This window comes from Triplophysa dalaica, chromosome 21 (assembly GCF_015846415.1).
Source record: "Triplophysa dalaica isolate WHDGS20190420 chromosome 21, ASM1584641v1, whole genome shotgun sequence".
Lineage (NCBI taxonomy): Eukaryota > Metazoa > Chordata > Actinopteri > Cypriniformes > Nemacheilidae > Triplophysa > Triplophysa dalaica.
The window spans coordinates 9,319,140-9,333,808 of record NC_079562.1 but is presented as its reverse complement, the minus strand read 5'-3'; the positions used below and the strand labels follow the sequence as shown (position 1 = coordinate 9,333,808).

The window sequence follows — 14,669 nt, the reverse complement described above, 5'->3', positions numbered from 1 at the left end:
AGTCAGTGTTGAAACACTAAATCTTCTGATGTTAGTAGAATAATACTAGCCAAAAAAAATTATGCAACTGTGGTGCAAGACCACCTTGTGCTGTCCTCTGGGAATAATTAGACCCCTTAAGGCCCCCAGTAGACGTTTGACTCCTTTGACCAAAATTGTGACTGCTCATTTTCACTCAGGTTAAGTCCTCATTCAAATTCACTTTCATGTATGTCCAGTTTGTCTGTTCTTAAGGTAAAATATGTGAGAACCAGATGCATTCTAGGCAGTAGATGTGTTGAATCATGGCGAAGGGAACAAAGCGAGGAGTTTATCACCTCCTGCTGTTTTGGGAAAATAGGCGTTCCTATTATAGAAAATAAATAAGGATTTGTCTCTGCTGGAGCATTGATGAGGATTTAAATTCCCTGAGAGCCTTTGAGCACGTCCCTGCGCTGAGAAGCATTTAGTCATGCCGGTCCATTTAGCCTTTTAATCTCTGGTGAAGTTTTAGGGGGTTGAGTGATGTTTCCAGCTCAACAGGTTTTTAAGATCTCAAGGAATAGAATTCCCCTTCGTTTTTTGGAGGATTTATCCACACACACACAAACACAAAATACAAAGGTCTTTAAAGATTGAAGGGTCGCAGGTTTTGAGTTTGTGCGTTTTTTTAAACCTTCAGACTTTCCATATGGATTCTAGATGCTTATGTTTAACATGCAGCATCTGGCAAGACTTTTTCAATGGCATTTTTGGCTACAGAAAATGTGTAAAATTTAAGCACAGTGGATGGGTTTACATTAAGTCAAATTGTTCAGACTAAAGACAAACAGTGCTTTGTAAAAAATTGAGTTGACTGATCGTTCTTGTAAAAGTAAAACTAGAATTTGGCTTTGAAAAAGAATGTTTTGTATAGACCGTGGCATACCACTACTGGTTCCTCTCGTTTTCTCCTAATTTGGTTGAAATAGTGAATAGTATGTTCAAATACAAGTCTTGAGCTATACCGTAGAAACCACGTGACGGTCACTAGTCACAGTGAAACGACAGATTCTTAAACAACCTAATAACACAGTTACCTGTAAATGTAAATAATCCGTCTCACCATCGGTCTTTTTGTTTTAGAAGCAAAAGATGAAGTCAAGAGATGTGAATAAATGATCAAATTAGGCTTTAAAACATGCAGTGGTGAACTGAAGGACGAAAAATGCATGCTGGATATTTAGGTAATAGAAGAGAGAGAAAGAGGGAAAGAGAGTTACAGAAAGAAAAAGAAGTGCCTGGGACAAAAGCGGTATTGTATCATTTAAATGACTTCTGAACTGAAAGCTTTAAAACTTCTCAAGAGGACTAGGTCCATAAAACAGGGAGACAGGGGTTGGCAGGCCAGCATCTAGACGCTTCCAGGAAAAGGAGATGTAAAAATCAATTTGCCGTGAAAAAGGTAAACAATCGGAAATGACAAATATGCAGCTTTTTTCCATTCCTTTATTTTCTAAGGTATTAAAAAACGCAGACAAAGCTGTGGAGAGTGAGCAGTTGGAGTCAGAAGTCTCTGGTGAAAGATAGCAGATGGCGTTGCCCCCATCCACTCCCCCACCCTTTCCCGTCTTAGACTGGCTTGATACTTCCAAGCTGTGTTTTTTTAGTTGTTTTTGAACCTATGAATGCTACATCATTTAAGTCTTGGCAGACAGGTTTAGAAAGGCGAGAATCAAGCAAGTGCTGTATTGTTTATTTTACAGGAAAGAAATGATATGTGTAACTAACGTTGTAAGAAATGTAAGCAACAGGTGGGTGCCATTCTTCAGGCAAGTGATGCTTATTCAAAGATTTCACAGATTGTATTTGAATAAACCAGTCAAGGCCCAGATGCTCTGGAATGTTTTTCATTGAAACAATGAAGAGAAATCAATGTGGTTTAATTGTCTTTTAAAAGCATCGACTTTCCTTTTTCTCTCTCTGTCTGCCCCCCAAAGACCCCCTCCCCGCTCCCACCTTTTAGCCCGGGTGTCTAGTTTGATGTTGGCTTTGTGCTGGCGTTCACCTCCTCCTGACTCGGGGCGTTAGCTCTGCCTGGCTGCCTTTGGGCTCAGGCTTTGGGGCTCTGAACCAGGCTCGCGGCTTTTCTTAGTCAGTCATGCGAGCTCTCCAATTAAAGCCAAAGGAATGAATATGCTTCTTACACGTCCAGTCTATCCACTGGTATCATTAAGGCCGCCTCTAAAGATGGCCTTTCAAGTGCGCTTGGTGTCAGAAGTAAGGAGATTGGAATGAGTCCTTTTAGTATGAACTTCATTAGAGTCTTATTGCCCGAGGATTGATTAGAGAAGATGGACCATTTGTTTCCACAGGAAAGTTCCACTTTTGCAGAATTGAGACAGTGCTGTAATGTGTTGTCAATGCAGTGCGTTATTGACACGGTTCATTTCTACGCAAATCAGACATGGCTGCTAATACGTCACTTTTTTTCTTTTCTCTTTAATGTCTTTTTGTGTGTGTGTCATGATTTTTGTCTTAAGAAACATAATCCTCTTTTCATTCCCCCCTCCGCCTTCCCCGTTGAAGAGAAATAGAACTCTTTACAAACTCCCTAGGGAAAAAGAGAACGAATTGAAAGATTGAGAAAAAAACAAATACATTCCAGGTCCTAATTAGCCCGTTTTCTGCCCCTAGATATTCTCTCTGTCTTCCTCACTTTAACTCTGCCGTTCTCTCTCTCTCTTTCTCTTACTTGTTCCCTCAGTACTTGCGCTCTCCTCGTAATTGAACTTGTCCGCATATCCTTCTCTGGAGAAGGACAAAAAAGCCGGTTCTACAGTGTGAGCACACAACAGGGAGAAAGATACGAGATAAAGTCCATTTTTCTTTCCTTTAAATCTTTTTTCATGTTGGCAAGTGCGACCTGTCAGCACCTGTAAACGTGAGCCTTGTAAATGAAGAAGATGAAACCCGATCGTCAGGGCGACAACACGACCCCCCTTTTATGTTTCGTCTGCACACAGTTCACAAAATTGCTCTTTTCCCGCTCAGACCCAAAGCTGTTTGACTTTTTCATCTGACTCACAAAAGCTTCCTCTGATTTGTGTTGTTTTATTTTCTTACACCGAGGCAGATAAACAGTTAGCGCAAACTATGCATCTCACAAATTCATCGGTTTGATCTCGCGGCGTGCAGTCCATTAATTCATAATGAGATAATCATGTGGGAAGAAACATTTGGTAGCATAATATTTAGACAGACGCAACACAAACTTCTCAAAGAGAGGCAGACGTTATCGTTCCTTCTCGCCATGTGGTTTCTTGTTACGGTTTTATATACATAATCTCTTTGAGTTGGCCAAAACTAACGTAGATGGGCACGTTGAGGCCCTCTTGTTCATTTACGTGTGAGTGACTAGACGTACCCCTCCACCACCCAAACCTCTTATGCATCACAAACTACATTATGGCACTTAGCCAAATTTGTCTTATAAAAGAAAAATGACATCCAGAGCCTGTTTTTTCTCTTGTTGATTCTGAGGGTTTCCCACTCAAGTTGTGCTCCAATGTTTTTCTCTTCATATGAAATGGGGTCCCTTTTCTCTCTCTCTCTCTCTCTCTCTCTCTCTCTCTCTCTCTCTCTCTCTTTCTTTCTCCCTGTCTCTTTCCAACTCTGTCTCCCATATTCTGTCTAATATTGGTACTCTTCATAGTTTCAGCTGCTTTAGTATGCTTTTTTAAGACTTAAATTGTAATTTTATAGTTTCTTAGTGTTAGTAAAGCGGTATATAAAGTATAATGTAGTGTAGTCGGGAAATGTAACCAATTTCACTGAATTATTGAAGTTAATTACATAATTACGCAGAATGTTTTGTAAAACGTAATGAACAGAAACATTCATCCATCATTTTCATTCTACAAGTACATTTGCTCGGTTTTAGATTTGAGTCTCATCATAGTTGTTTTCCAAATCCGGCTTAGTGAACTTTAAACTAGGTTAGGAACAACTTTAAACAACCTAGGCAGAACTTTAAAACAAGCATTCAAATACTTTAACCTTGAAATCTCCCCTCGCGAATGTGGCACTACTCTTTTTTTCATCTTTTAAATGTTTGAGTGTTTGATAGTTTGAGGTCTATAGCAGAAACCACTCGGGAATTAATGTCATTCATATGCCCTGCGGAAATTACTTTTGAAATGCATATAATCTAAAACATGCAAATGAGGCTGACTTTATGCACCCTGTTTAATATGAATTATCATTTTCTGAATACCTATTATTACTGCGTACATTTCTCCAATTATATTGTTCTTTTTTTGTCACTTCTGTGCGCACACACACACGGGCGCTCATACTCACCCAAAAATGTGACACTCGCAACGAGAGAAAGCGGTAGAGAGAGTGTGTAGTGTGTGTATTTCTTCTGGAATGTTCTTCCACTATTTTAATGACGTGTAATAAGGCTGATAATGACACAAAGGCAGCTAGTCTTGTTCCACGGAGAGGAACGGAAAGCGAACAAGGTGAACAGAAGACGTGTCGCACGCTGATTTTAAAATCACCTCGCTCAAATTGAATTGGAGCTCGCGCTGGTGTTTTCATACCAGGGAAAACACTTCACGGCAGATATAAAGAGAAGTTAGCGAGAGCAAGCATAATTCATGAATATTGAATAAATGCGTTGGAAAATTTATGTAATATTAAAGTGAACTCTACATGTTTAGTTTCTTGCCAGATTCTACACTAGTTCTGACACCTCATACAATGACTACAGTTAGGCAATTAATGTTCTTGTCTATGAAACGGGTGTATGTGCGTCTTTTGGGGGAGGAGGAGGGCATTAATTGAAGGCATCCATTTTCAAACGAATTACCTCTCTAATTTATTTATATTGCATTATGAATTATTCTATTGATATTATTATGATTCAGATTAGCAGTGCTTTTCCACTGTTCGTTCTAGTGATATCAATTTGCATTCAAGTCACTTTAACAAAGATTTTCTTTTCTGTGCTAAATAATAAAAAAGACATTTTTTAATGCAATCAGCAGTGCTGAAGAAGGAATTAATATTTTAGGTTTTACTTTTGCTAAGAACTTTATTAGGCAGTGCAACTACTGCAGAATATCATAGGGAAATTACTAACAGCTGAGAGTTATAAACAGCCGTGGCTTTATCCCAAAAATCTTGGAAGGAAGAAAGGTTGTGTGTGCGGTGCGTGTTTTAGTGTGAAGATGGTGTGCAGTTAGTACTTGAGAGATACCTTGGACCGAGTTCAGAAGTGCACAAATTCAATTAATTTGAAAAATGGACATGCTATCATTTTTCCTCATGCTTCCTTCTAAAGTGTTGTTTTTATTATAGAGTTATTAAATTTGATTTGATTATACCCACTCTGATCCAATCAATTAATTAACTTAGAAGTCCAGAGTGGCTGTCATGAAAGCAGATGTATAAAATTATATCATGTCCACTTTGAATGTCTTAAGAAATGGCCTCACTGCCTCATTAAAAGACTCAGTCAGTCTTTCTACTCATCGGGCCAAGATTTTTTTTTTACATTTTACTGTCAGAAATATTCCATTGTTAAAATATTTCAAAAATAAAATGGCTTATAATAAACATATATAGAAATAATAAATAAATCCATTTCAATAAATGTTTTATTTTTATATTAATAAATGTATAAGCAGAAAACATTAATAAATAAATATCCTATATAAATTAATTGTTTAAAAATGTATCTTGAGAATAAGGATTATGTTCATGCAAGGCATGCAGAAAATTTAAATTATAAAAATATAGAAAAATAGAATTGCTTGTATATTAAGAATATTGGAAATTTAAATTAATACATTTGTGTGTTGAAAATGACATTTAAATAGATGTATTGTTTTAGTTGTGGATATATAAGCAAAAAAATATAAAAAAAAAAAATTAAGATAATTGTAGAAATCTATTACGAGATTTAGAATTAAATATATAAAAGTAATATATTAAATGCATGCAAGTATGGTAGACAGATTTTAAACGCTTTTATTCTGCTGTTGTACTTTACATATTTACTGTTTATGATGGTATCATGTCTTTTATTGTTATCTGTATGTCAGTTCTGATCTCATACACACTCCTTATCGTCGGATGTGGTAGTGCTGAATAATAGCTGTTTCACAAACAGTTTTTCAACAGTTTGATTTAGCAGTAGTTTAAATCCTTTCGTGAGAAATCACTTTCAATAACCCAAACTATTTTGTCTTTGCCATTGTTCTGTTTGGTTACCATTTATGTATAATGTATATTCCACTTCCCCCCTCCTGTATGTTCCAAGCTGTCAGTGGTGTGGCTTTCTTGTTTTCTTGATTGAACATTTTTTTATAAACCATTTTTCTCCAGATTTGCCTGATCCCATTTACTAATTTAATCCAGATCAGATGACTCTCTAATAAGGCTCTGCCATATTCGGGCCTCTCTCTCTCCTTAATCCAGTAACTCATCCTTCAAAGTTCATCTAGCTTATGAAGGTCATGTTCATAAAAAGGTTCTTGCATGTGCATTTTGGCAATTGTTAGATTGTTGGCTCCTGAAAGCCATAAATATCCTCCTCTGTTCAAGCATGTTAAATACAATTTGGGCATTAATGCCTGAGGCATCTTATGACTGCCCTTGCTCTGACATTAAACTCTTACAGGACATGAGAAATAGGTTTATTCATCTTGATGATCACAGGATAATAACCACCGGCTATTAACACGACCCACAATCCCCACAGCTGACCTCCGCTTCTAAATAGACATGCACATAATAATACAGCATCCCCAACACACTGATTTGTCCTCTGTCAGTCGCACGCATTACATGCATGTGAGTGTAAGGATGTATGGCTCTGTGTCAGTTTATGCTCAACGGCTGACAAACAGGCTGTCTGTGAAGGCCCCGCACCAACTTCAAATATTTGCAATGATCTGTCTGGTGGAGAGGAGACCTCTTATAGAAATCTCTAGTCTTTTAAATGTGAAAGGCAAGCTGGAAAATCACTTACTTTGGGCCAGAGAGAAAAAGGCAGAGGGTGGTGCTGTCAGGGAGAGTAAATGTTTGCCCCGGTCACACACACACAGGAACGATTTCATCGGTCGGGAATGCTAGCGCTGTTTACCTATTGCAACGAAACCCACCTGATTGAAGCTAATCTTTATGGGCTTTGCAAACAGGACTTTGGCTTCATCTGCATCAGGTGCGCCTGACAGCATGGACACATCAGATTGCCATATGGTACATTAGATGTCATAGAAAATCTCCAGTCTGGCTCCCAAACACACACGGTTTAGATTGTCGACTTTAGTTCAAGACAAATTCCCTGTTTTATTTGGCCTCCTTTTCTTTCCCCTTGAGAATCTTTTTTACTTGTTACTTGTATGTCCTTGATAATTCAATTGTCCTTTATACCCTTCTTATGAAAATTGGTTGGAAAGCAATTCCTTAATTGTCATTTGCAATAGTTTGGAAGAAATTGGCAAAGTAATCCAAAAATGTTTGCATGGTAAAACCCTTGCTGAAGGTCTTTCAATTCATGCACTTCAAAGCAATGACTCTACAGTCACACACAAGTAGATGAATGTTTTAAGTCAATTTTTTCTCAAACATTGCTCAAGCTCATTAGTCTAGACCTCCGAAAATCCACCGACTAGTTAAAAATGTGTAGTGCTGCAGATCTTTATTAAAAACACGAGTATGTTCTGTAATTGGGACACCAGCTCTGAAACCCAAGAAAAACTGATGTCATTATCACAAGATCAAAGTTATGTCATTAGCCCAATCTGTAACTCTGTAATACTGTAACTCTCTTTTGTGCCATTGGGAAATGAATCTGTTATTTTTGGACATTGGTGGTCCTATAAGCTTTTTGCGGTTGGAGGGGAGGGATTTAGTTGGAACTGTAGTATCCAATAAAGCGGCTTCAATTTGTTTATACTTTGCTCTCTTTACAGTACATCACTCACTTGTGATCGCTGTAAAAACACGCACAAACATTCATTTTATACCTCATGTCATTGCGCATGGTTTGATCATAAGTGTCTCATCTTTAGTACAGCTCATATTTAGAACAACAACTCTGTTTTTATATTGTCCTAAATTGTCCTAGCTTTGAGAATTTTTTTTATCCAAAGTACTACACAACTCCCTTTTGCATAGACCTAAAAGGAAAAATCTGAGTGTATTTGCTTTGCTCCAAAAAACTGGCTTGGTAGCACTTAAAGTAATTTCCATGGGATTCAACCAGGTAACCCAGTTAAAGCAGTCCTGAGAATTAAACATAAATGTGACCAAGAAATACTGATATTAGTTTCTTTTATGATAGGTAAAGAGATCCACTTATAGCAGCAAACATGCAATAATTTATTTAAAGGGATAGTTCACCTGAAAATGAAAATTCTTTCATCATTTACTCACGAAATGAACAAAAAGGAAGATATTTGGAAGAATGTCTGTAACCAAACAGATCTCAACCCCCATCTACAACCATGGAACAGAAATGCTATGGGAAGCAATGGGGGAAGAGATCTGTTTGGTTAGTGGCATACTTCCAAATATCTTCCTTTGTGTTTAGCAGAAGAAAGAAATTGATACAGATTTGGAACAGCCTGAGGGTGAATAAATGATACAGAATTTTCATTTTTGACAGAAAATCTTATTATTATGAAGGTGACCCCCATTTTTTTTTTATATGTACAAATAATTATCAATTTGTGTATTATTTTTAATTATTAGTTTAAAAAGGCTAGTCTAATCTTTCACCAAAATGTAAAACTACATTGTCACCAAATTATATTTTCCAATCCCTCTTCGTCAGCAACCCGGCTCCATTCCAATACGTAACACCCACTTTCACAGTCCAATTATTCCCAGGTAAATAAAATCCAGTCCTATTTGTGTAATACGGAGGTAAATTCGGTTGCAAATTCCATTTCATGTTAAATTTAAAGGCACAGAGTGAGTGAATAAGTAAGTGGGTGGCAACGCTGAGGGATTCTGTCATAATGCCAAGTGGAGCAGTGTGCCACTTCCACAGAGAGAAACGGCTATAGGGGGAAATAGAGAACAGCTTCGCTCATAAAATGAGAACACGTAAGTGCTCGGCTAAGCAGTCTTCAAACGAGGATCTTTTTTTTACCGTCAGGATATTCCACCCCACCGTGCCCCCTGGGAGGGGCGGATGGTTGATCCCTTTGAAGTGGGCCGTGCCGGGTACAGAGGGAAGCAGAAGGTTAAAACTGCCAAGCGACGCCCAGCAATTCAAACTTTCTCATATTAGTAGCACTCTTGCGTTGGGATTCTTTCTTGTGGCGACTTGCTTCGGGTGCCCTGCTCATCAAATCTCACTCTCACACCCTCTCTTCAGTCTTCCTGCTATCTGTCTTTATGGCAGGCAGTGACAGAATTCCGCTGAGCCTTTTAGTTGATGTAGTCATACCTGCCCACCATCCAAACGCCTAGGGAAGATAAATTTGGAGGAAGAGCCGCAAGCTGTGTTCTTACCACTGGGACACACACACACACACATCTGTCCTCTGCCCTGTGGGTTAGCTTTTGGAGCTAACACAAATACACCCTATCCTTCCCGTAGATGGTGTTCCTGAATGTTTGGATGCGGAAAGCAGTTCTTCCTGAAGAGGCAGATAAATAAACAATGAATGTGGGTTTTTACCGCTCCGCATCTACAGGAAAACAAAGCAAAGAAATGAACGCATTCAATTCAGCAGTCACAATCTAATTTTTCTTAGAAAGCTGAGTTGAAACACCTAGTGAACTGCCTTTAGAAAAATACTTGTTAAACGTTTAATCGCGATTATCCGGAAAAAATGTTTGTGTTTTCATAATATATGTCTATAAACTGTGCATTTATATTTAAAAACATGCAAACATACGTGCATCATTTTAAGAAAATTATAACATTTTGAATAACATTTTTCAATTATTGTTAAATATAAATAAATACACGCATATTTATATATATATATGTATGTATATATAATACATATTTATATAAATATGCAGAGCGAACAACATGAAATCTTATAAACTCCCATCACAGATATATAAGTTATGCCTACACACACACACATATATATATTTACTGGCACAAATTATATGTCTGTGACTGGTGTTTACGCAGACTTCATGTTGCTTGCTCAGATTTGTTGACAAACAGAGAAGCGTGCATGCTGCTGTAAAACTGTTTACTTCTCTGCAATGCTGATACTGTTTCGGGTTAGCCTGAGGGAGAAGATATGAGATGCGCTGGCACAACTGCGGCTGTCTCCACTAATCATGTTGGCTCCTCCTTTGTTTTATTAATAAGAGCATTCCTGCGAGCTGATGCAAGGCTCTAGAAACAGCCTTTGTGGGACTTATATAAATAGACCTGTATGAGGCTTAACATGATAAAGAGTTATTAATCTGGTAAGCTGCTGGATAGAAAAAAGTCTCTAAGATGGGTGTCTGTGTGTGCTAGCGTTCGCGTTATGTGGAGCAAGACTTTTCCACAGGTGCAAGAAAAGACAGCAGATGAGGAGGATGGTCAAGAAGAATAAATGAAAGAATGAGTCAGTGCGCATAGGAGAGAATAGGCAGAATTAAGCCATTTATTCCACTTTTAAGAATATTGTCAAACTTGTCGTCTTGTATTATCACTTTTGTATTTTCTTTATTGTGGTGAAGTGGAGCTCTGGTGTGTGTGCCGGAGAGCTGAAGTTGCAAATTTAAACCAGTCTGTCGACATTGCCAAAAGAATTACTGCACGACTTGAATCACTGCATTATTTTAAAAATGGCTCCGTTCAGTCCTCTTCAGTGCAAAGGAAATTCTTTAGTCCGGTTTAATGTTCGCCATATTTTCTTTCAATGAGGCCTAAACAAGGAGGGGAAAAAGCAAAACATGCGTAAAATGAAATTTCAGGTATCACGGTCAATCATCCGTTATAGAGCTCTCAGTGTTTTAGAAGCCAGTAATACGTTTTTATGAGAAGGATTTGAAATACACCCATTTTCATCTGAAATAATAAAGACTGATTCCATTAGTTGGCGATGCGAGTACCATCTGAACGCAGCGCTGGCTGTCTACCATCTTTACTCCAGTGAAGTCATCCAGGCTGGAAGTACCGAATTCAGAGGGCATTAGTGAGGCTTGTGTTTTGGAGTCGGACCGAAACGATGAGTCCAATCTCCAGGATACGCCTGCAGATGTGCTGATCTGGGATCAGGCGGCTGGATCCGACAGTCTCAATCCTTTTCAAAGCTCTTAGCCCGCCAACTGGGTCATAAAATACAGTGAAAGCTGTTAGTCGGGTTCAGAGGTAAATTCACTTTCACTTCGGTAGACAGAACACGAGAGAATCCGTGTTTGAGTCACCGAGACTGTCATCGTTTGAGCGTTTACAGATTCGCACTTGTGCCGGCGTATGTTTACTTTGTTTTGTGTCTTTCCGGATTTTAGTTGTGAAGAGTTATGGTTAATGGATTAGAGATAGCGCTCGGGATGTAAGAGTGTTATGGGGATCTGCTTTGTTGTTGGAAAGCAGTGTCAAGTTCATTTAGCCAAGAACACCTGATGCTTTGTCTACGGTTTATAGTGTTGATGTCTCCGTAAATGATGTTCCCTAAACAACAAAAAACACAGAAATAATATGTTCTACCTTTCACCTCTGAACTTTTGAGAACACTGGAAGTTTTTAGTTCTAACTGGGCTGGTCTTTTTTGAAATGGTGTGAAGTGACGGACCACCTGTATGAGATTTACCCAAGAGACCGCTAACCTTTGCCCGACTGGGCTCAGACTCTCTCTCCTAGCCAGCACTCTCTGAATCTTCCGTTTCCCTGCCAGCCACATTCTCTCACTGTGAGCTAGGAACCTTATCTGCCTTTAGGGTAGACGCTTGAGGAAAGGAGAATCTTTGCATGTGGGAGGAAGACACTTTGTCATAAATGATATAAAATGTTTCGCCACTGCTGCTTTTTCTGACCTTATTTGTTTTTCATCACTTCCTCAAATTACAAGAACTACAAACAAAGAAGGCTGAATGCATGCATTTTTGCCTCTAATATGCACTTCTGGAGCCAAATCAGAATTCGGGGAGGTGTTTATTCCCCTTGTTGCTATCTTACCTTAGCAACTCTCATCATCAGCATTATGAACAGCTCCTAACAGGCAGTCACAGAAGTTCCCATGATCCCTTGTTGCAGCCTCGGTACTTGCAGAAACAGGATAGAGAATGAATCACCACCCCTCCACCCTTTCTTGTATGTGCCAAAGAAAATCTGCTGATATTAGAACATAAAAAAAGAGAGAAACCTCAGTGCATAGCCCATGCATTGCGTTACCATGCCGTGAAGACGCGGGTCCTGTTTTTTTTTTTGTTTTATCTGTTGAAAGCAGATTTTTTTTCTTTTGTCCCTGAAGCGAAGGCAAGTTTGGTCTCATTTCGCTTCCATCCCAATTAAAAGGCAAACGTGCCATTTTTTTTTTTCTTCCTCACATGCATGTTTTTATCTCTGAGATCAGTGAAGAACCCCCCTTCCACCCCCCAGAAGAAAAATGCATCTTATGTTCTCAGAGGTCAAAGTTCACATTGAGGGGCTTGAGGGTCTAAACGAGATGCGGCAAGCTTTGACACAGGCGGCTCAGATGAGGCTGCCAAAAACAATTACAAGACTCTGCAAACTTCTGTTTTGCAGGCGTAATCAAAGGTTTCTGCACAGATTTATTGGGCTGCTTTATTTATGACCTTCCATTATAGCGGCAATATACACCCATTACGGGATATGACAAGGCTTCATGCTTGCTTACACCCCAGGCTGGTTAATATGGCAATGATGCACTCGCTGAGCTGCTGCACTTGACTTGATGCGTTTTTTCAAGCGCAATTTCAATGGCGCAGGCAACAAGTCCTGCATATCCTGCATGCGAATGCATTTCCTATGGGATTCTACTGCACAGTGTAATGAGTTTATATGTTATCTAATCTTCTTTATTTGGTGCCATAAGCACACTTACAACAGCTGATTTGAGTGGCAAGTTGAATTTTAGAGCTGATAGATGTTATCCCCAACATGTCATATTAACGCTTGATGGATATAAATGGGTGAAGGTTAAAATAAGCCGCATGTTTTCAAATTTCCTTTCTGGTCCGTAGGCGACAAAACTACCAACATCTTGGGTTTGTCCCTCACGATACAGGACAAGCCTGCATATTCCTCAGTCATGCAAGTTTCGCGTGACTAGTTCAGTTGACAGCTTTTGGCCGAAATATATATAATTCCTCAACCAGGTGCGTTTTTGTGACTCCGAATGCGAACTTGTTGGATTCATAGATGTGCCTTCAAGTTTCCAAGTGTCCTAATGTACATCTGGCTCATGAGTATGTTCTAAAGTGGCTAAAGCTCTCTATCTCGATGGTTTTCAGCTGTTGTTGTGGCGAGCGACTAGCACAGGGCTGAACAGCTCGTACCGCATGGGCAGATAATAACATTCCCACAATTCATGCGCGGGATGCGCCGATCCATATTGTTGATCTTAAAATGCTTCTTGTCTCTTTGTAAACAACAAATGTCGGTGGAGTATTTTAGATTCTCGCTTTGTCAGTTGATGACGCTAAAAGCATTCCTTCTGTGTTGGTGGACTCTTGTTTGTATACTTGCAATAATAGTACACATGAGGTTGCCGTTTCTTTTTATCAGACAACGTTTCATTGTAACTCGGAAGGATGCATTGTCACATTCTAAGACAAGGGCTCTTCAAAGCTGATGTACTTCGGTTTATTTTAACCTTTGGTAAGGATAAAGTATGCCACCCCCAGACTGCTGTTGTTTTGATCTCTTCAGACAGACCTTCTTCATCAATGTCCGTGCCCTTGGCTGCCATTGGCTATTCAGTGGCTCAGGTGGTTCTTTAGGTGTATCTAAATAGATGTATGACTGACTACTTGTTTGCGTTGGTTTCAAGGTTAGCAGATGTGTCACTCACTGTATTAACACTGCAAATAAAGACTTTCTGATGGGTTGTTTTGTCACATTGTAAACGTTTTCACATCTGTGCCTTAGTGTAGGCGCTGTTTTTTATTTACAAAATGACACTTGCAGATTTAGTCTTTTAATATGTTTTTGTGTTTGCCTGCAGGTGCCACGTGATGATGGTAGAATCGGCAACAGAGACCATTCGAACAACACCCTCCAATCAGAATGGAGTCAGCAGTCTAAGCAGCCAATCAGACGGCGGAGGAAGGGAGGGGGGGTCCAACGGGGACACCAATGGGGAGATCAGCCCAGTGGATTTACTGCACCTTCAACAGCAGCAGGTGTGTGTGTTTGCTTAAGTTGTTGACTGAAAAAGTTGTGTGAGAAACTCTTTATTTCAGGAAGTGTGTAAGCTGTTAGTTATTTCTTGTGCAATCCGCACGTCTTGCGCAACATACAAACAATTAGATATATATGAATCCGCAGTTTAAAGTCACATTTTGTTTTTTAAAACCTGTCACAGTTGACTGTGTGCCATGTTAACATTTCGCAACCCTTAAGTCATATGTAATGGCCACACATTAAATTATTTACTAAAACTTGTACACAGGCTTGACATTTTCACACATAGCTTAATAGAAAACACATTTAAAAGTGAATTTGAAGACACTGAAGAGTGTTTTCTGTACAAGCTTACAGCTAA

The 14,669-nt window shown here is 39.1% G+C and overlaps 1 protein-coding gene across 2 annotated transcripts in view; it reads left to right on the top strand.

Moving 5' to 3' along the window:
* Positions 1 to 14,669, top strand: part of foxp4 (forkhead box P4) — a 109,370-nt gene that overhangs the window by 22,738 nt on the left and 71,963 nt on the right. For both annotated transcript variants that reach the window (XM_056734329.1, XM_056734328.1), the window contains exon 2: positions 14,130 to 14,307. In XM_056734329.1, coding sequence (XP_056590307.1) covers positions 14,140 to 14,307 — 168 coding nt within the window. In that variant the 5' untranslated portion in view covers positions 14,130 to 14,139. The remainder of the gene's footprint in view (positions 1 to 14,129; positions 14,308 to 14,669) is intronic.